Below are 22,349 nucleotides of genomic sequence, written 5' to 3' on the forward strand. Positions count from 1 at the left end.
TTACCACATAGTATTCACACAAGGTACAACAATCAAATAATTGTAGCGTTATACAAAAACAAAAATCATTCTTGAAAACGGCAAAGCCTTCTCAAGAACAATACGCATTCCATGCCATGTTATTAGGGAATTGTATAGAAAGTACTGTTAAACAAAGTAATGGTAGATTGTTACCTCTTGTAACAGTGTGCAACTCGGTTATAAGCGTATATGAGACACAAGTTGGTCATAAGAAGTAGTGAATGAGATAGTATAAAGTAACAATTAATGTTTCCTTTTCTGTTACAAAACAATAGCCATTTGGGAAAAATATTTTTATATCATTTTTATCGAATAATAAGCAGAATGGATTTATTTTTTGTTTTTCTTTTTTCCAATAAAAAAATTTGTATTACGGTGACATCAAATCTAATTTCTGGCTGCAATAAAGGAAAATACCACTCCACCGATCTCCGTGGCGGAGTGGTAGCCTCTCAGCCTTTTATTTGGAGATCCTGTGTTTGAATCCCGGTCAGGCATGGGGTTTTTTATACGCCACAAAATTCCATTTCCATATCCCATGCATAAGCTTCAAGCCTATGTGGTGATATAAACAAAAAAGTTAAATACTAATAGAAAAAATTAACAACACAGATTTCACTTTTTCATAAATATGTATATACATTTTTAATATATAATAATATAAATGCTACAAGAATAAAACACATGTAACATTAATTCAGAGAAAAAAACTACTCTGAAATTATTTATAATAAACAAATTCAATCAACAATAATTTGTCTTATTTAATAAAGAAACACCAGATGTACCTGTATGTATATAACTGCATAAGCATATTATTATACATACATAACACTCTTAAGTGATAATAAAAAGCCTTGACTTAAGAACAATATAAATATATCAATATCAATAATCATCTTAAACAGTATAAAAATTTCTTTTATAAGAGATTACAATTACAAATGTATTAAAACATATGATAACTGAACTGTACAGTAACAATTACACTTGCTTACAAATAAAACAATGAATATTCCATGTAAATTAAAAAAAAAAATGAACCATCATAATTTACAATACAAATTATATAAATTATAGATGGAATAAGAATTCCAAATTATAAGAATTATATAAAAAAACATAAATAATCATATTTGCAAAATATATTTTTGTATATATACCACACTACAGAATTATAATAATGGTTATGATGACTGATGATGATATTACCAAGGCTTAGCTCTGCATACATTCATGAATGTATATAATATATTTATAAAAAACCAGCCTTCTTAGACATTTTTTGTCTTGGTCCTCTACTCATAATGCAACCCTGAGAAAACTATAATCCATGTCACCTACAGTAAAACAAATAAAAATTAACGAATGTGATATAAACTATTATTATTTTCATAATAAATAAAATTGCAAAAAATATTTTGATTAAAACTGTGACATACCTGATTGTTAAAATGATAATCTAGTTTTATAAAATGATGTAATGAAATTAAAACAATAAAGAACTCTGTTTTACCAAATATTGTTTTCTGGGAAAATAGAAAATCAATATTTCTCTTTAGTACATACTATAACAATAGAAAATATTTATATACATTCAGTGTCAAAAAAAAAAATCAATACAAAAGAAAAATAAAATTTTACCAAAATATATTTACATATATTCCATTGTTATGAAAGTATACATAAAATCTTATTTTTTTAACATTGTTGTAAAAAAACATATCCTCACTAACAGCGTGATTCAGGAGAAACAGCTAGTTAATAAAGGCTTTCAGAGTTAAGACATTATATAAGGGGTAAACCGGATGGTTTCTTATGTTTATTGACCAGAACTGTAGCTCCTGTAGTTTACATGATTCTAACGTAAAACAAAAAATTCAGTCACAAAAAAAAACGTTTTTTTTTAGAGTACAATAACTTTGTTGAGACTAATAAATGCATAAATTTTATTATCAAAACTTGCAGAGAATTTAATTCAAAGAAAGCTGAAATAATAAAGTCTATGAAAAACATAAAAAAGAATAAAATTTTATTATATAAAAACATAACAAAACAAACTTAAAGAAAAATATTATCAATTTGTTAAAATTAAAAACAGCTGGTTTATTAGACCTTTGAAAATTAAAATACTTTTAATTAAAAAACGTACTCACTGTATTACTCATACTGTATTCATACTGTATTAATTTACAATAAATGTTGAAAATTCAACCACTGATATTGATACACTTTTCAACTCGTTTCACATTTTTTACGCCAATCTAATGATATCATTACACTCCTTGATGAGGGCACACAGCATTGAGAAAGCAAGCAATCAGTTTATCTTGCGTCTACTTTTTGCTAGTGAACCTTGCATTTCATTCATCCCCATAAACCCATAATTTATCCCCATAAGGGTATAAGGTCCACGATCTTAATGGTCAATTTACCAATCTTTCACATCCAATCCATTTACCAGTAAATTTTTCATCAAAGAATTGCCTACTTCCATTCGTGAAATGGTACTCCATCAAATTGATAGTACATTTCAACTCATTTCGTCAATAAGAAATTTTCTATCACTGTAAAAAATTCATTGTTTAAAAATTCCAGATAACCTCTCCCTGTGACATATTGTTTTTATATTAAGGGCCTACCTATTAATTGGTTGTCGATCATGTCACACCTAACGTTCACTGAAAATTTGACTACAGAAACTACAGAATGTGTGTTTCCTTCAAACCACCTATGAGAATTCCTTGTGTTGTTTATGCCATAAAAGTAGTTTTGTCTGAAAATATGATGAACGGAATTAGTGGTAATTATTGTTAACCCTTTGATAAAACTGCAGTTGTCCAACATGTTCACCAAGCTGAAGATGTTGAACTTTCTGAACATGATAAGGACGCAGTCCTGCGCGTGTATTGTGCTTTGTGAAATGTTGAACCATGTAGAAATTCTTCATGTGCTAATTGTAGGACTAAGCTATACTATGTGAGGAACTTCACTTAATCTTTGTTGGAATTCAATCTCCATCCACGAGCCTCCCTCGAACAGAAGGAGACCATCATCAGCATAAGCCACGACGCGACACCCGCTGAGCAACCTCAGCCACAGAAGTGAATCAAACTCCACCACTCGCAATAACTAACCGACACACAGCCCTGCGGACAACCCTTACATTCTCCAATTCATGGCAAAACAAAAATCCGTCACCATACCTGCTTAGGTAGGCAACTCACCAGGTACTTTACATACCTGTAAATTATGTTGTGCTAAAAAGCCCTCAATTAATACACCACCATCATCGGTGAAGCTGCTATGCCACAAAAGTGACTTAGCATTCACATCTGCACAAACAGGGAATCGACTGGCACCTGAGAATCATACGATTTTATACCAGACCTCAAGATGACGATCAGCAGGATTTCTATATTGAAAATATGAACTTGCAACATATAGATGCAAGTTCTGTTCATCCACATGGACAACATGATGATCGTTTGCGAACTGTCGAATGAAGTTCCTTTCTGCACAGTGCAGAAGACATGCTACCAGAACCGAAATAAAATCTTTTCCAGAGAGAAAAATTGGGCAGTTCACCGGATACAACAGAAGATGCTGCAACAAGATACATCCAAACCCCTACGTATGGCGATCTGTCAACTTAAATGTGTGGAATGTAAACCCCCTACGCATTTAATTGCCAAATTTTAACCATCTAACGATATTAAACTGTAATACATTATGACAGCCCCCTTATAACACGCACAATACTTACTATTTTGAGTGCTTTTGGTCCTTCCGCAAACGTCTGCACTTAACACAAATCGGGCCGACCGACTTCTTAGGATTCTCCTCTCGTTTATGTCTCTCATCCCCAAACTGGAAGAACACTACCACCAGATGTTTACACAGTTCTTCTGTGTCAAAACTGATGGCATTTGTAACAACGTTGAACATCTACAACTTCTTTGGCCTTACGCGATGAGAAGTCAGCAAACAACCTGCTCTCAGATTGGACGTCTTAAAATAGTTCAGAACTCATCTGAAAGACAACAACCTGGCTGATGGTGGTCTCCTGCTGGTCGAGGGAGGCTCATGGTCAGAGGTTGAAATCCAAGCCACTCAAGCATGCAAGACACTCGAGCTAAACCGTCATGCGGTAAGGACTTGGAATATTTTTCGTGTTCGAGACAAAAATACGCCAACTAGCCGCCTCACATCCAAACGGTCTTTGAGGAGCATCGTCATGCTCTTCTACGAGCTAAACAATTAGTCTTTTAGCAAAGTTACTGTACATTAAACCTAAAAACATATTTTTTTCACTGAATTTTTCTGTTTTAGATTGGATATCATAAAAACTACAGCAGATACAATTCTAAGACCTGTTTTATTTGATTTTACCACTTTTATTTGATTTTTCAGGTCAATAAACATAAGAAACCATCAAGTTTATCCCTTATTAACACCATAAAGATTTCAGCATACCTCATTCACTAGATCTGAAATCCAGACAACATTGTTCACTACATGTTAACCCAATAACAAAGCGTTTTCAGATGTACGTTTGTATGAACTTTACAAACTCTAGAATCAGTTCCCAAATTATTTCCCTTTCCTCCTGAATCACGCTGTATAATCTGTAGCAGATTTCATTCATATAATACCTACATATCCTAATTTTGCATTCAAAAAACGAATAAATAACCAAATCCTAATTTTCAACATTTACAAGAATCTCTGCAATTAAAGCCTCCTTCTCAGATGTGATATTCAATCAGGTTTTAGACAAATTCTACTCACATAATAATAATTCTTACGTAATAAATGGTTCAAAAAAAAAATCAAACAGAAGGAAAGGAATATTTTTACAGAAAATGAAATTATTTTAACAAATATAATTGTTAGTTATAACGTAAGTATTACGTGGATATTTTCATTTTTCAATTCATTAATTTTACAAAAAAATTATACAATTTAATTTTTTTGCAAATTGTCGAAGTACAATATAACAATAATTATTATTTACAACTTTTGCAAAATTATTAATTCTTTGTATTTATTAAAATTGAAAAAGTAAAACATGTTATGCATCAATATATTAGAAGTAGTTTTTACTTCCTTGTACGAAAAAATTTTATAAAAATTGTGTTACTTAGAAATAAAATTTTTACTTCCTTACACAAAGTAAAGGAAGTATTATGATAATGAGAAATTTTGGTTTTCAGATTTCAACGGAAATATCCATTTTGGCCATCCGTGAATCCATTTTGATTAGTTTTGGCGTGACGTCTGTACATACATATGTATCTTGCATAACTCAAAAACAATTGGTCGTAGCATATTGAAATTTTCCATTTAGGACTGCTGTAACATCTACTTGTGCACCTCTCCTTTTGATTGCAATCCACTGAACCAAAAGTGTCCAAAAAAAAGCTCGAAATACAAAAACTTTGGATTTTGGACTTTTCCTTAACTGCAGTAATAATTCTTCATTGAAAGCTTTTCAACGACGTATCACAAGTGGTACTTATTTTCATTGGTTCCAGAGTTATAGCTAAATGAAAATTTAATTAATGAAATACTTGGATCTTACAAGGGGAAGGCACATAGATTTGAATCAGACTTCACATACATACATTTTGTTTAAATTTTTTTTTTTTAAATTTAAATATAATGATTTATTAATAATTATTAACCTCCGATTGTAAAAAAAATTTACAATAAATAATAATTCAATAATAATAAAAAAATACATGAAAAAATATCAGAAGTTATTAGTGAAATAAAATTTTATATATTTTTTATTTTAATTTAAAAATTTTAACATAGGTTAACAATTATCAATAAATCAATATATCTAAATTAGAAAAAAAAGGTTAATAAAAAATATATGTACATGAAGTCAGATTCAAACTGTTCATGGTTCATGTGTTCATGGTTACGAATCCGACTTGTTCTCACTTACACCAGATAACTACTTGAGCAACATGAAACAATATTAATATATAAACTAATACAAAATGCTGATACGGACACCACAAAAAAAAATGTGATGCAATGTAGTCCATAATGATGTAATCCACCATAATGCAATTGCGCAACTGTCCACTTAAAAAATTGGAAGATCGTATCTCACTTTCAAATGAAATAAGTTTAAATGAAGTGCAGCAAAAAATGTACATATGTAATTTAATAGGCGTACAAGGAAGTCATGCAGTGTTCACATCAGTTTTTAAAAAAAAATACACTGGCCTGTTCACTTTTAAATGAGAAATCCTTAAATATCAGATTTTTTTTTTATAAAAATTAAAATGTTTTATTAATTTTTAACACAAAAATTTTTATATTGTTGATTATTTCACCATCAGATATACAATAAAATATGAAGGATAATGTGGAAAAAATTATGTATGCAAAACTGCAAATACAATAAACATTAGCATTGAATAACAAAGGAATAATGGAAAATCTAGAAAAGGAAAGAAATATCACTAGGGAAATATTACGTTTGAAATTCACAAAAACAACAAAACAAGAAAACTGAAGTTAAAACAAAATAAGAGGTTTGATAAAAAAAATACATGTAATTTTTTAATTTCCCAGGCTGTTTAAGTCCTATTGTCATAATTTTTTTTTTGTTGTACTGGAACAGTTGTCCTTAACAAATATTTACAATGATAGACATATCATATGCTTAGTTTATATGTTGGCTGTCAAAAAGGTTATACAAGTTTTGGTGTGGTGGGTGATTTTTAACTTGTGGAAAAAATTGATCAATGAATTTGCATTCAATTTTGCTTTAAGACTGGAATAAAGTGTAGCACTGCATTGGAAATGTTGAATATTGTTTTTGGCAATTCTTCTATGAATAAAACAAGCGTTTACAAGTGGTACAAATGTTTCCAAGAGGGCCGTGAACATGTTCAAGATGACAAGCGCCCTGGAAGTCCCAGCACATCAACAACCGATGACAACATTGAAAAAGAGAAAAAAATTATTATGGATAATCATCAAATCATTATAAGACAGGTTGTTGATGATGTTGGCATATCATTTGGCTCATATCAAACAATTTTTTCAGATCTTTTCAGCGTGCAACATGTGGCAACCAAATTTGTTCCGAAATTTGGCCGCTATATTGGAAAAATGAAATTGAAGTTCCTCATTTAAAGTTTTTTGTACTTCTCACAGTTTCAGAGATCCTGACACGATTAATGTAAACAATTGGTTTTCTAAATGAATAAAGAAATTATTAAAATAAGCACTTTAATCCAATCTTTCTACTCTCAAGTTCATACGCTGCATTCAACAATGTATCAGCATAAATTAATATAAATCTTCTGTTCAACAATTTACTAATTAACTTATAATAAACAGATTTTGATTGTAATCATGCATTCTCTCGTTAAAGCCCAACAGGGCAAGGAACGGCAGGGGTGGTGTGGTGACCAGAACATCACTAGGCGGGGTGTCTTTCCCTTCGGGGTTGGGATGTAATCATGCATTATTCTTTCATTTGAACAATTAAAATCTTTTAAAATATGTTGAAAAAATTGATCAATGAATTTGCATTCAATTTTGCTTTAAGACTGGAATAAAGTGTAGCACTGCATTGGAAATGTTGAATATTGTTTTTGGCAATTCTTCTATGAATAAAACAAGCGTTTACAAGTGGTACAAATGTTTCCAAGAGGGCCGTAAAGATGTTCAAGATGACAAGCGCCCTGGAAGTCCCAGCACATCAACCGATGACAACATTGAAAAAGAGAAAAAAATTATTATGGATAATCATCAAATCATTATAAGAGAGGTTGTTGATGATGTTGGCATATCATTTGGCTCATATCAAGCAATTTTTTCAGATCTTTTCAGCGTGCAACATGTGGCAACCAAATTTGTTCCGAAATTGTTGAATTTCTACCAAAAGCAATGCCACATGAACATTGCTCAGGAGTTGCTGAATGAAGTGAATGACAATCCAGAACTGCTCAAATGGGTCATAACTGGTGATGAAACATGGGTATATAGGTATTATGTCAAAACTAAGGCTCAATTATCCCAATGGAAGCTTCTTGAAGAGCAAAGAATGAAAAAAGCTTGTCAACTTTGATCAAATGTGAAGGTTCTGATCATTGTGTTCTTTGATTTCAACAACTTATTGTACCATGAGTTCTTGCCACCAGGTCATACCGGCAATAAAGAGTACCTATAAGTCAACATAAGTAGTAAGTAGTAATAAACTACTATAAGTAGTTATAAAACCTATAAGTTACACCATTTGCATGAAATAATCTGAACAAAAACTCCCAGATTTGTGGCAAAACAAAACAATTTCCCCACGAAAATGTACCTGCTCACATTTCACTACTTGTTAATGAATTTTTGGCCAAAAACAATACCATTATGATGCTTCAGCCTCCATATTCGCTAGGCATTTTCCCAAGTTGAAAAGAACCATGATAGGATGACATTTTACCAACATTGAAGAGATAAAGGCAGAATCACTGAAGGAGCTAAACACAATACTGAAAACTGCATTCCAGAGGTGACTCGAAGATTCAAAAAAGCGCTGGCAGCACAAATGTATTACAACTGAAGGGAAGTACTTTGTAGGTAAAAAAATCAATATTGATGAATATTTTTGATAAATAAATAAAGATTTTTTGAGATGAACTAAAACTAAGCTTACTTTTTGATCAAACCTCATAAAAGACAAAATTAGCAACTCAAGCTGGGAATAGCACTATTAATTTTTGTATGACACATAATTCTTAATTCCAAATAAAAAGTATGCTAACAATTTCACTAACTTTGATAATACTGTTCTGCTACTAATGTAAAAAAATAAAAAATTTGAAACCAGACCTACACACTAAACAAGTACCAACAAATAATAACACTACAAGTTTAGAAAATCTTGGAATACAAAAAAAAAACTGAACTAATTTTCTTTCAAGTGGGAATCAATTATAATTTTAATAAGTAAAAATTTTAATTAAGACAATTGTGTCAGTTTCTACTAAGCTGCTTCAAAAGTATATTTTAAGAGTTAGGTTATTATTTATTTAAAATTCATTTGGATACAAAAAAATCATTTATAACAATATGCATCAAGTCTGCTCACCCCAAGAAAGAAATTAAATACTGAAAGTATTCAGTTAACAATAGTTAACTTAGCTAAAAATAAAAAGAGAGTAGAAATCAAAAAACTTACAAGAAATCCTGCAAATGATGTCATAAATCCTTCTTTTAAAAGCTCCCATGCTCCTCCGTATTCTTCTTCATCTATGCTTTGAAAACTTGAGAAATATAAATATATAACAACTGCATTAACTAGTACAAACCTGAAAACAGAAATGGCTTTTTATTTATCAAGTCATACTAAAAAGAGTTCAAAAAATTCTTACACAATGATTTCCAAATTCTTTTCACTGTCAGTTTGCTTTAATGAGACCATAAGTCAAATTCAAATTAAACAATTTTTAAATCTGGCTGATACTGGTATTATCACTTGTTGTAACAGCATATTAATGTCCTTATTTGTAAAAAAATATATAGCTATTCCCCTGCCACTATAAATTGTCATTCAATATAGATGTCTGGTTACATTCAAAAAGGCTACTATTAAAAGTCAATAAAGCTTTAATTTAATTACTAATTTTACAAAAGAGAAATTTCCCATATATTTACAACATAATTTAGAGATAGCAAATCAGTACAATTTCATCTAAATAATGTTTAGGTATGTTTGATTAATCTTTCCCAAACTAACAAACTTGAACATATGTCAAAGTATTTTCTAAATTATGTTAAATACTGAGAGATTTGTCTAATTCTCTTTTATTATCTCAACTAAAAACTGTTTATTTTTGAGTCAAAAATAATGTTCAGTTTATCAGCTTTGGTATTCTATTCTGGGGAGTCAGTAATAAGTTAAGAAAATTTTCATTTTACAAAGAAACAGAACATCAGAAGTATGGAGGTAATCATCAGATTTCCAAACACATTATCTGATAAAATATATATTTGTTCTGCTCACAACAAATGTAACCTCATAAAAATAATATCAGTATCTTTGAAAAGAGCTCAAGACTACCTCCACTATTGTAATAAAATTACAAGGATAATCATATCTTAATTTAAGTTGAACTAATAGAAATTTAAATAATTATGATCAAAATGTAACTGTTCAATAAAATTCCTAAACAAGTAAAAAATACCAAAACAACTATTCTCTCTTTTTATTAAAATTTAAATTTTGTTCAGTTATAGGGATCAATTAGCCTACATAGTACTTAATGAATCCCTTCCTTTAGTCATTAAGCAGAAAAAAAGGTTTTATTTATTAAATACAGCACTAATAATATTACAATTCTTACGATCACACTGATAGACAAAAAAATTTTTTTAATGTTTATCAAAGTGTGATACCATTTCTTGAATTGCTTTTTTGTGAACATTACAGATCTGTGAAATTTTTCTATCACCCTTAGTTTTAAATAAATTACGCTTAAAAAACATAAATAAGGGAAAATACAGTTAAAATCTGTAAAACTTATAATTTTGCAAGGCCATACCTGTGTAATAATAATCGGCTAGCATGTTATACTCCATTTCCCTTTATAGCGGATTTCCATCACCGAAATGTCTTGGTGGAAATATTCAGTGTTCGTCACCTATGTCTCTGAGGTTGTCTAGGAAAAAATCCAAATGTGAGTGGAGGAAATGTATTTTCAAAGACATATTACATTCCATAGCTCTGTATGAAGTAAGAAGTTGATTAACAATATCGTAGTAACTGTCGGAGTTTTCAATCATTTTTAAATGAAATCAAAGCTACACTTTCTACATTATTTAACAAAATGTTAAATCTTTGACCAACTTTCTTATTTGAGGACCAACAAATATAACTTCTTTAATTTTTCCTTCACTTACATTTGGAAATTTCTGCCTGATGTAGAAAAATCCGGGACTATCCTTCTTCACTGCTTTTACAAAATTTTTCGTTAGTCCTAGCTTGATATGGAGAGTGAGTAAAAATATTTTTTTGGGTTCAACTAAGGGCTCACGAATAATATTTTTCACATTTGGAGTTAAGTTGTCTCGTTTCTTCCACTCTTTGGTAAATAATGTTTATCCCTAGCTGAGCTGTCCCATTCGTAAAGAAAACATGTACTTAGTATAGCCTAACTGCATGCCTAACAAAATAGCTATAACTTTCAAATTACCTCATATTCATATATTCCACCTATGTCTTTTATATTTTATTTTTTCAAGAATGTCTTTCATCACATTGTATGTCTCTTTCAAATTAATACCATAAGTGATTGGTATCGAAGGATATTTGTTACTGTTGTGAAGTAGAACCACTTTCAAACTATACTTGGACAAATCTATGAAAAGGTGCCAGTCCTCAGGTTTATGAACTTGTCCTAAGTATAACATAAGCCCATCAATATTTGTGCCATAAACCAAATTATTTTCATCAATAAAGTTCTAAAGTTTTTCAATTAAGTTCGGCTTCAAAAGCACAAATTTTTGTATTTTTTTGAAGTAAATTCCAACCTTGCGATCTTGATCCTAACAGTTCAGCTCGATTTTTTGTGATTCTTCATCGCTGCTTTCGAAACATACATTCACAGTTGGCTCAGGAACTGAAATAATTTCACTATCAGGTACAGGCCTGATTCCAGATTGCCATGAAAGATACTTTACAGTATGTTTAGATTGTTTAGAAATTTCAGACACACTTGTTAAACAAAAGTAGCAATCTGTTACATGATCCCTTGGTTCACGGGAAACCATAGGTACACCAAATGGCAAAGTCTTCTGTGTACCTTTCAGCCATCCTCTTAAATATACAGAAGAATTAGTGCATTCTATATAAGAGCCAAAGTCTTATCTCAATCACCAATTTTACACTGAAAGTACAAGTGATATGCTTTTTTAATTAAGGGTGTAATGTTTTTTCTATTTGATTTTACGGTAAACTCACCACATACATAACAAAAGACATCCACATCATTTACACAATTGCAAAGCATTATGACACTGTACTGTTAACCAACTCAAGAATGCAATAAGACTGAACAAAATTAATTCATTCCTAAATCCAATGCTTAATACAAACAAGACAACTATGTTTTCAGCTACATGTTTTGACCTGAACAGACATGATTAATCTTGTCCATGAAGGCTCACTCTTCAGTATTAGATATGATGTCATAATATGTGACTATGATATGATTTAATTCTTTGTCTAATATTGTTTATTTATAGCTTACAAATTATGTTAACAAAGTTAAACAATAAAAAACAAGCTAACAAAATACAACTAGGAGCTTAAAATGCTAACTAAGTGTTGAAAAATGAAAAAATCCTTTAATTAAAATTAAAAAATTTATAAAAAATGGTGGGTGATAGAAAGATTCTGAGTTCATATTCGTTTTCAGCATCAAAAAAAAGATTAAAATCATTTTTCGCATGTTAGGAAACAAAAATTACGTTTATCAATATTATTAAGCTACTTGTAGCCAAAAAATCACAGCTACAATATTAGAACTGTGCCCAAAGCAGTAACACTACAATTGGGTTAATTAATAGGCTTAATCAATAACTTTTTATTCGTAATAATGACAACTTCCGTTAGGACCTATTTCTACACAGTACTGCATGTGTTTTTAAAAAATTCCTTACATGTCGTTTTATATGTCGTCATTTGCTGGTTATGTTTACCTTTTTTTGACATAATTTTGTTTATTTAGTAATTTCTTTTAGAATTCATTTTAGCACATTTCAGAGCAAATTTTGCATTTTTTTTTTTCATGATAACCAGAAAATTTAGAATAATGTTATATCATACTCAAACATTTTTTAACTTTTTTATATCTAAAATAACAGACTGCTTTTTTTACTGTATGTAAAATATGGTATATAACATTTTTAATTATAATCAAATTGTTAGATTTATAACAATCAAATCACTGCATATGATTTAAGTAATCTGATTTACCAAATGTTTTGTATAAGATGACGATGAATTTTTTCTGGGTTTTTCCAACAATCTGAATTACACACAATTCTCAAACATAATGTATAAACAATTTTTTGAATATATCAGAATACTGATACTGAAAGTATTTTATCTAATAATAAAACTGAAATATGGGTATTTAATATAAACTAACAGTAAACTGAAAATCAAATATTCAGCTGAAAAGGGCAGGCGGTCAGCTTAAAACACTTTATTGATGCCTTTTTGCACGTTGGTAGAAGGAGGGGGTTCTTAATTAAAATCCAGAATGGCAGCTTTCAACATACTCCTGTTTCAAAGTGTTATTCTATAAACTCCATTTAAAGATTTATGAGCGCTTCAAGTAGCTTATTTGTATACCTGTAGTTATAGCAGTCAACTGTTACAAATTCCAGTCTCATAATTGAAGGTCTCGATGTCAGATTTTTTCCTTGTTTACATTATAATTACTAACTAAACTAAACTTGTAATTAATTTTTCAATTTCATGATAAAATTTCTACTTCAGTAAGTCTACACGGTACAGACATAATACAAAATATAACTATAATAATACAATAGAAAATATTACTAACAAAGGAGTTAAATTATATTAAAAAACATAGATGACTTTTTCTAATTTGAATGAAATAAACCAGAAATGCCAACCTTTCTGACAGCCTATCACTAATACATTACAAACAGATAAGGATTGCATCCAGGATGATACATTGAAACATGGGAGGACCTGCACAGTCTGTGAAGAAAACGAGCAGATTATATTCAATATTACAAGTTTTAAACATTTCCACACTAATCACACTCTTCACTACCACAACTGATTGTAATAAAAGATATAAATGATTTAGAATTATTCTGCATTTTAGAATTTTATTCTGTCAATTGGCAGTATTTGTGTTTCTGTTGGGAATAGTGCTAACACACCTCAGTATAAGCTGGAATGACATCACTGCTGCACACTGCCAGCAACAACAAAGTGACTGACCCACTGGCTGGCAACTTGGCAGCACCAGATTTTTATCAAAGCAATAATAATTCGGTAGTACATTGATTACAATGTTATTGTTAATCTTAATTTTTTTAAACTGGTATTTTTAACTTTATTTAATAATAAACAAACACTTAATAATAATAAACATATACCATACAAAAAAAAAACAAGAAACAAGAACAGGCTATGATAGTCCTATAATACAAATACTAATCATGTAGAATACAAAATATGAAGCATAATTTATTTAGGTGGCAAAATTCCGAAATAAATTAAAAATGTTTTTCAAATAAATCTTCATTTTGATATCACTATCACCACATGTATTAAACCAAATATAAATTTATCATCAATCGGCTTGTTTCCCAATGCTTCGTTTCAATTTTTGGCCTTCATCCACTTTCAATCATTTGAATATGGGCTCGGATTAGCAGATCAACAAAATGTAATAGTATGATTCATTGTTTGGGATACATAATGCTGCTAGAGAACATTGTATGCTGTCCATTCATCTGACAAAATAACAGTCCCTGGTGCAATGTATTATCGGATGATTGGCAACATACTTTTTGCAGATTTGTCTGGCATTGCTAAGAGAAAATAATTTCTTGTTTCTCAGCATATTCTACCAAATACCCATTGATGAGGAAATACTCTTCCTCTATTAGTCTACTAATGGATTATTTATTATTTAATAAACTGTCTTCACACCTTACGCAAATAACTGTTCCAACCGACATATGTGTTGTGGTTCATTCCCAGCTCTTCTCGACAGAATTTGACCAAAATGTATTCTTTACTACAACAGTAAATAAATAACACAGCAGTGCAAAAATCTAACCATGATTTGATGAGCATCATTCCATGTCTCAATTGTTTAGATTCACAACAGTATTTTCTGAAACAAACCTTATGAGTGTATAAATCTTTATCTCAATTGTATAAATCCATTTCGTGCCCATTAGCACATAAGCATAGATTGTGTAAAACACCTTAGCTGTTTCATTATTGTGAATGTCACTGGTCAATTGCAGTAAATTCATTTTAGCAAATAAAAGATTACTTTTTTATGAAAATAATGACAACAGTGGCTTCAACTTGCATGAATGATTTCTGAGGAATGAAACATTGCATATTCAATTCACTTTAAGTTATAATTATTCAATTCACCTTGTTATAAACAAACCAAATGGTGTAGTAATAGACTGTCTCAAAAATACGTGTCCAATTATATGTTTTATGTTTGATTTATTTTTTATGTTTCCATTTGGTGTCGAATGAATCAAGTTACTTACAAATTAATTACATGGCAGCTATAATTAAAGTTAATATAACTGTTGATAAAATATTAAATATTGGTATTACATATAAATATTGGTAAGGACTAACAGTCACCCAGTACATTACTGAATTAACAAAATCGCACACTGCAGTAAAATCTCACTACTACAAAACAACAACTCTTACGCTGAACGCTGTAAAATAATTACAGCATGGTGGTGGCGGTAATGATGCACCATGCAGCTATGATATCATTCCATCCCATACCGTGGTGCATTTACACTATTCTCAACAAAATACTAATGCTGCCATATAACAGAAAAGATCCAATAATTGTAGCATAGCTTGGTGTGTCCAATCCTTAGCAGAGTTAGGATGACTTATGATGTTCCTTCTGTTGCTTGGGATAAGAGGTTTCTCCAACATGTTCTCCCAGATGTCATGTAAGTAGGTACCAAATTTACTTTCACACAAAATAACAAAGTAAAATAAAATACAAAGTTGCATACAATATGTACTACTACCAAAGGCTTACATGTTTTGAAATTACAATAAAAATGTATTTATAGAAAAAATGATAACTTACAGTAATAGAGCAAGAAATCCTTTCATAGGTATTAAGCCCCATAGTATTCCTACAATAATCCCAAGCGCTTGGCGCATCCAATATACAACATCCAAAAACTCCTCCTGAAAAACCAAATTATATGATTGGCCTAAATGCACTTAATGATTTAGTAATAATCTAGTACAGTGAAACCAGCTACTTAATAAGTTATTTCCTTCATTATGTAAAATCAAATTATTAACAAACATATAGTAGTAATCTGCTACTTCACAAATAAGTTTAACAAAAAGACAAACACTGTTATCGAACCAAAAACACGTGAAAACTACTGCATTAGTGTAAATTTCATAGTCATAGTTTTGAAAGAACGACTTAAAAGATCCAAGAACATTCACTTCATCCCCCACCTACAAGAACACAGAGTTGCATATACCACTTAGTACTCCACATGCAATGGCAAGTTATAATTCCTCCAAATTATATACACCAAAAATATAGTGAAAATTAAATGTTTTAACTGACAAGGGCAGGCAATCAGCTTACAATACAGTTTGCTGATATCTTTTTGCTAACTGGTAGAAGGAGATCCCTATTTTAAATCCAGAATGGCAGCTTCAACTTGGCTTCATTTCCAAGTATCTTACCAATAATAAAGTATCTTACCATTTAAAGATTTTTGAGCTGTTCAAATAGCTAATTTGTATATTTGCAGTCATAGTAGTGGCAGCAGCAGAGTGCCAAGCAATCCAGTCTCGTAATTGACATCTTGGTGTCGGACTTTTTTTTACTTTTATTTTTTATTTTTACATATACACTAACAGAATTATGTTTTTAAGCCAACAGAATATAACAAAAATAAGTAGATAATAGAATTATATGCATAAATAAAACAGTTTTAAAATTATGTGTGCTCTGAGTAAATTTATAAGTAATTATTTCATTTTATTAATCAAGAGCTAAAATGAATATACTTAAGTTGGTTACCTTTTCATATATCAGATGTTGCTTTATAGTATAGTAAAGGGTATGAATATTGAGACTTAGACTGTGTCAACTGAACCTGCTCCAGCTGATAGTCCATTACCAATTTAGTGTAACAAATGGTTCATTGCAGAACCATCTGTATATTTATTATTATAATCATAATTATTTCATTCATGTTAATATTAATCATGTCAAAATTAATATTAAATAATATTATTATTATTTAATAATATAGTAATTATTAAAATAATAATTATAATTATTAAATAATTTCTAACTGAAAATGTACAGTTGAGTCATAGTAGTTGTCAGTTGTTGCACTTGTTTTCCAGGTTAATAATGTGTCCAGAATAAATCCCATTTCACCCCCAGCATGTATCATAATCAATCAACTGCCTTTAGAAATTGGAGTAAGAGGTTCTCCCCCTGAAGCATTCCTCCACGATTTTGATGAGGGATGACTTGACAAAATATATGTTTTATCAAGGCACACAATCCACCAGTTTTTGATTCTAAATTGTTTCATGTTGTTTACTTACTATATCTGTTTAATCCTAATGTCATGATTTTTAATAACAAGTTTCCTATTGTTTTCAGTTTCTTCCCATTTGAATCCCAATTATTTGTAATACTCTTCTTATGCTTCTTTTACTTCCTGAGAATCCTACTGCATCTTTCAGACATACCAGCAACTTTGGAAATGTGGGGAACTGTTATTCTTTGAGATGAAATTCGTTTACAATCCTTCTTACTATATACAAGTCGAAATCATCTAGGCCTGTTACTGGTATGTCACAGATTTTATATTTTCTTGGTAAACTGAAAGAAGTAGAAGAAGCCTCTGATGGGCTGTCTTGAAATTTCTTTAATAACTCCTTTATCTGTTTCCTTACTCCTTGAACTTGCAATTATATTTTACATGCAGCTGCTGTTCTTTCTCCACATTTCTGAATTAGAATATGCTTGTCATTTCCTTTCTTTCCAAATTTACTTGCTTTTTCTTTCATGAATTCGTACACATTACTGATTACCATCCAAGCTTATCAACTTAATTTTTTACAAGTCACAGAGAATTTACGTTAATCCTTCTTGCAACTACAAATCAAATAAAAATTTAATACACACTACTCCTTCCTTGGTAAAATATTCCAATCCCCCGTTCGGATCTCCGGGTGGGGACTACTAAGGAAGGGGTCACCAGAAAATTAAAAAATAACATTCTACGAGTCGGAGCGTGGAATGTTAGAAGCTTAAAAAAGGTTGGTAGGCTAGAAAATTTAAAAAGGGAAATGGATAGGATAAATGTGGATGTAGTAGGAATTAGTGAGGTTCGGTGGGAAGAGGAAGGCGACTTTTGGTCAGGTGATTTTTTAGAGTAATTAACTCAGCTTCAAATAATGGGCAGGCAGGAGTAGGTTTCATAATGAACAAGAAGATAGGGAAGAGAGTAGAGTATTTCAAAACGTATAGCGAAAGAATCATTGTAATAAAGATAAAATCAAAACCTAAACCGACAACGATTGTTAACGTCTATATGCCTACAAGCGCCCATGATGATGATGATGATGAGGTAGAGTGTGTATACGAAGAGATTGATGAAGCAATTAAACACGTAAAAGGAGATGAAAATTTAATAATAGTTGGAGATTGGAATGCAACCATTGGAAAAGGCAAGGAAGGAAATATAGTGGGTGAATACGCGCTGGGCAAAAGGAATGAAAGAGGGGACCGACTTATAGAGTTTTGTACGAAGTATAATTTAGTAATTGCCAACACCCAATTTAAAAATCATAATAGAAGAATATACACCTGGAAAAAGCCAGGCGATACTGCAAGGTATCAGATAGATTATATCATGGTTAAGCAAAGATTTAGAAATCAACTCGTCAGCTGCAAAGTATATCCAGGAGCAGACATTGATAGTGACCATAATTTAGTGATAATGAAATGTAGATTGGGGTTTAAAAACCTGAAGAAAAGGTGTCAGATGAATCGGTGGAATTTAGAGAAGCTTAAGGAAGAGGAGGTAAAGAAGATTTTTGAGGAGGACATCGCAAGAGGTATGAGTGAGTAAAAAAGATAAGGTAGAAAATGTAAAAGAAGAATGGGAGAATGTTAAAAAGGAAATTCTTAAATCAGCAGAAGCAAACGCAGGCGGAATAAAGAGAACTGGCAGAAAACCTTGGGTTTCAGACAATATATTGCAGCTGATGGATGAACGTAGAAAATATAAGAATGCTAGTGATGAAGAAAGTAAAAGGAACTATCGGCAATTAAGAAATGCTATAAACAGGAAGTGCAAACTGGTGAAAGAAGAGTGGATTAAAGAAAAGTGTTCAGAAGTGTAAAGAGATATGAACATTGGTAAAATAGACGGAGCATACAGGAAAGTTAAGGAAAATTTTGGGGTACATAAATTAAAATCTAATAATGTGTTAAACAAAGATGGTACACCAATATATAATACGAAAGGTAAAGTCGATAGATGGGTGGAATATATTGAAGAGTTATACGGAGGAAATTAATTAGAAAATGGTGTTATAAAGGAAGAAGAGGAAGTTGAGGAGGATGAAATGGGAGAAACAATACTGAGATCTGAATTTAAGAGAGCATTAAAAGATTTAAATGGCAGAAAGGCTCCTGGAATAGACGGAATACCTGTAGAATTACTGCGCAGTGCAGGTGAGGAAGCGATTGATAGATTATACAAACTGGTGTGTAATATTTATGAAAAAGGGGAATTTCCGTCAGACTTCAAAAAAAGTGTTATAGTCATGATACCAAAGAAAGCAGGGGCAGATAAATGTGAAGAATACAGAACAATTAGTTTAACTAGTCATGCATCAAAAATCTTAACTAGAATTCTATACAAAAAAAAGGAGATGACCAATTGAGATGTTAGATGAATCAAGATGTTAGGAGATGACCAATTTGGTTTCAGGAAAAGTATAGGGACAAGGGAAGCAATTTTAGACCTCAGATTAATAGTAGAAGGAAGATTAAAGAAAAACAAACCAACATACTTGGCGTTTATAGACCTAGAAAAGGCATTCGATAACGTAAACTGGAATAAAATGTTCAGCATTTTAAAAAAATTAGGGTTCAAATACAGAGATAGAAGAACAATTGCTAACATGTACAGGAACCAAACAGCAACAGTAACAATTGAAGAACATAAGAAAGAAGCCGTAATAAGAAAGGGAGTCCGACAAGGATATTCCCTATCTCCGTTACTTTTTAATCTTTACATGGAACTAGCAGTTAATGATTTTAAAGAACAATTTAGATTCGGAGTAACAGTACAAGGTGAAAAGATAAAGATGCTACGATTTTCTGATGATATAGTAATTCTAGCCGAGAGTAAAAAGGATGTAGAAGAAACAATGAACGGCATAGATGAAGTCCTACGCAAGAACTATCGCATGAAAATAAACAAGAACAAAACTAAAGTAATGAAATGTAGTAGAAATAACAAAGATGGACCACTGAATGTGAAAATAAGAGGAGAAAAGATTATGGAGGTAGAAGAATTTTATTATTTGGGAAGTAGAATTACTAAAGATGGACGAAGCAGGAGCGATATAAAATGCTGAATAGCACAAGCTAAACAAGCCTTCAGTAAGAAATATAATTTGTTTACATCAACAATTAATTTAAATGTCAGGAAAAGATTTTTGAAAGTATATGTTTGGAGTGTCGCTTTATACAGAAGTGAAACTTGGACAATCAGAGTATCTGAGAAGAAAAGATTAGAAGCTTTTGAAATGTGGTGCTATAGGAGAATGTTAAAAATCAGATGGGTGGATAAAGTGACAAATGAAGAGGTATTGCGGCAAATAGATGAAGAAAGAAGCATTTGGAAAAATATAGTCAACAGAATTATAGGCCACATAAGGGCATCCTGGAATAGTCGCTTTAATATTGGAAGGACAGGTAAAAGGAAACTTACTGTTTGTCAACTAATTAGAATGATTCATTTATAACAATAACTCATACTTACAAAAACTCATACTTACAAGAAGTGTTGACTACATTTTATCAACATCATCATTTGTAATTTTTAATTATCCTAATCTAGATTTACAAATGCCTATAATATTTACAAACAATAATTACTGGTGAAATAATTCAGGATAATTTTATTTTTATTGTAATTAATATTATAAAATAAATTATTAAATTATACTTAACATCAATTTGGGATAACAATTTCTTTGTTAAATAAGATTAACTTTTAATGTATATTGAAAATTATTGAAATTGAGTCATAAACAGATTTAGTTTTTCATTTTGTAAACACCGATACGAGAAATATTTGTAGAATCATTGTTGGGCAGCATAATAGCAGCTTGACAACTTCAGATTTCATGACCCTTACTATACTGGAATATAGGCGTATATAAAAGTCTGTAAATCATAAGAACAATATTGTTAACCAAGGCTTAATTAGAATAGTTTGTTTTACATCAATTCCAAAATGATGCAGATTAGAACTTTCCCCTAGTGCTGCACTTTTTAAGCATATCCCATCCATGAACATTGTAATAGTGTTAACCCTATTCCATACCTGTATATCCTACATTAGTACATTCTCTAAAAAAGTAATTATATAATAACAGTATCTGATTTAAAATAAATAAAATATTGCATAAAAATAACAAATGGTTTTAAAAATAATATAGTCATTTGTCAGCTTCATGTAAATAAAATTGGCGTTGCTATTTTATTAGTTTTAACATAACAGTTTGTTAAACTAAATGATAGCACCAAAGTAACTGTAGCAATGATAATTAATTATGTTAACAAAATGTTTATTGTTAATATGAAATAACACATACAATCAAGTCACTACGAAAACAATGTTACACACCATCTACAATAAGATACTATCAATAAAATGTAAGGATATGATTGTTCCCCTTCAAAAGTAATAATACTCCACAATGAAGCTTCTTCAAAAACTGCACTAGAATTAATTTTAAGAATTTATTAAATAATAAACACAATAACTTTTGTTATTAGAAATCATCTTATAAGAAAGAAAATAAAAATATATCTTTCATTGAATTAAACAGCATTATAGTTTTAACTACCTTGCACAATATAATAAAATAAAATGCAAACGATTTTGCTAAAAACATACTTTATCAGGCCACTCAGAATGAAGCGAAAATGCACGGACCCACACAGTTTCTAATTTCAAAGACTTCGAAGCACCATTTCTTTCAAAATTTTTTTGAACTTTAGTCGTCATTTTATAATTTAAACACAAAATATCAGTTAAAATACGAAACAGTCTGACATAAATACATATTTGTTCCGTACATTTAAGTTATAAACATTAACCTAACTAAATATCTAGGCCGCCATTTCACGTGAGTGCAAGTGGAACGTGAGTGGTAGTAATGATGATTAACTTTGCATCAGCCAAGTAGACATTTTTTAATACATACATAAATAAGTCGTTTAATCACTCACAAA

At 30.6% G+C, this 22,349-nt stretch overlaps 1 protein-coding gene across 2 annotated transcripts; it reads right to left on the bottom strand.

The window, feature by feature from the left end:
* Nucleotides 1-1,162: 1,162 nt before the first annotated feature.
* LOC142326100 (GEL complex subunit OPTI) lies at nt 1,163-22,320 on the bottom strand. Of its 2 annotated transcripts, none has more exons than XM_075368280.1 (4): nt 22,012-22,320; nt 15,903-16,006; nt 9,227-9,356; nt 1,163-1,361 (listed from the first exon to the last, which is right to left on the bottom strand). In XM_075368280.1, the coding sequence occupies exons 1-4, from the start codon at nt 22,120-22,122 to the stop codon at nt 1,320-1,322; spliced, it is 387 nt and encodes a 128-aa protein (XP_075224395.1). In that variant the 5' UTR covers nt 22,123-22,320; the 3' UTR covers nt 1,163-1,319. The 2 variants fall into 2 exon arrangements, with proteins under 2 accessions (XP_075224395.1, XP_075224396.1); XM_075368281.1 differs by having other exon boundaries at nt 21,962-22,024.
* Between the last annotated feature and the right edge of the window lie 29 nt (nt 22,321-22,349).

Source organism: Lycorma delicatula, chromosome 6 (assembly GCF_047948215.1).
Source record: "Lycorma delicatula isolate Av1 chromosome 6, ASM4794821v1, whole genome shotgun sequence".
NCBI classification, from domain to species: Eukaryota; Metazoa; Arthropoda; class Insecta; order Hemiptera; family Fulgoridae; genus Lycorma; species Lycorma delicatula.

What these genes read in the sequence shown, in the direction of transcription:
- LOC142326100 (XM_075368280.1), bottom strand. Translation starts at nt 22,122, where the DNA reads ATGACGACTAAAGTTCAAAAAAATTTTGAAAGAAATGGTGCTTCGAAG. An exon ending in ATTCTGAGTGGCCTGATAAA is followed by an intron (nt 16,007 to 22,011) that starts GTATGTTTTTAG and finishes TTGGTTTTTCAG; the next exon opens with GAGGAGTTTTTGGATGTTGT. An exon ending in GGATTTCTTGCTCTATTACT is followed by an intron (nt 9,357 to 15,902) that starts GTAAGTTATCAT and finishes TTCTGTTTTCAG; the next exon opens with GTTTGTACTAGTTAATGCAG.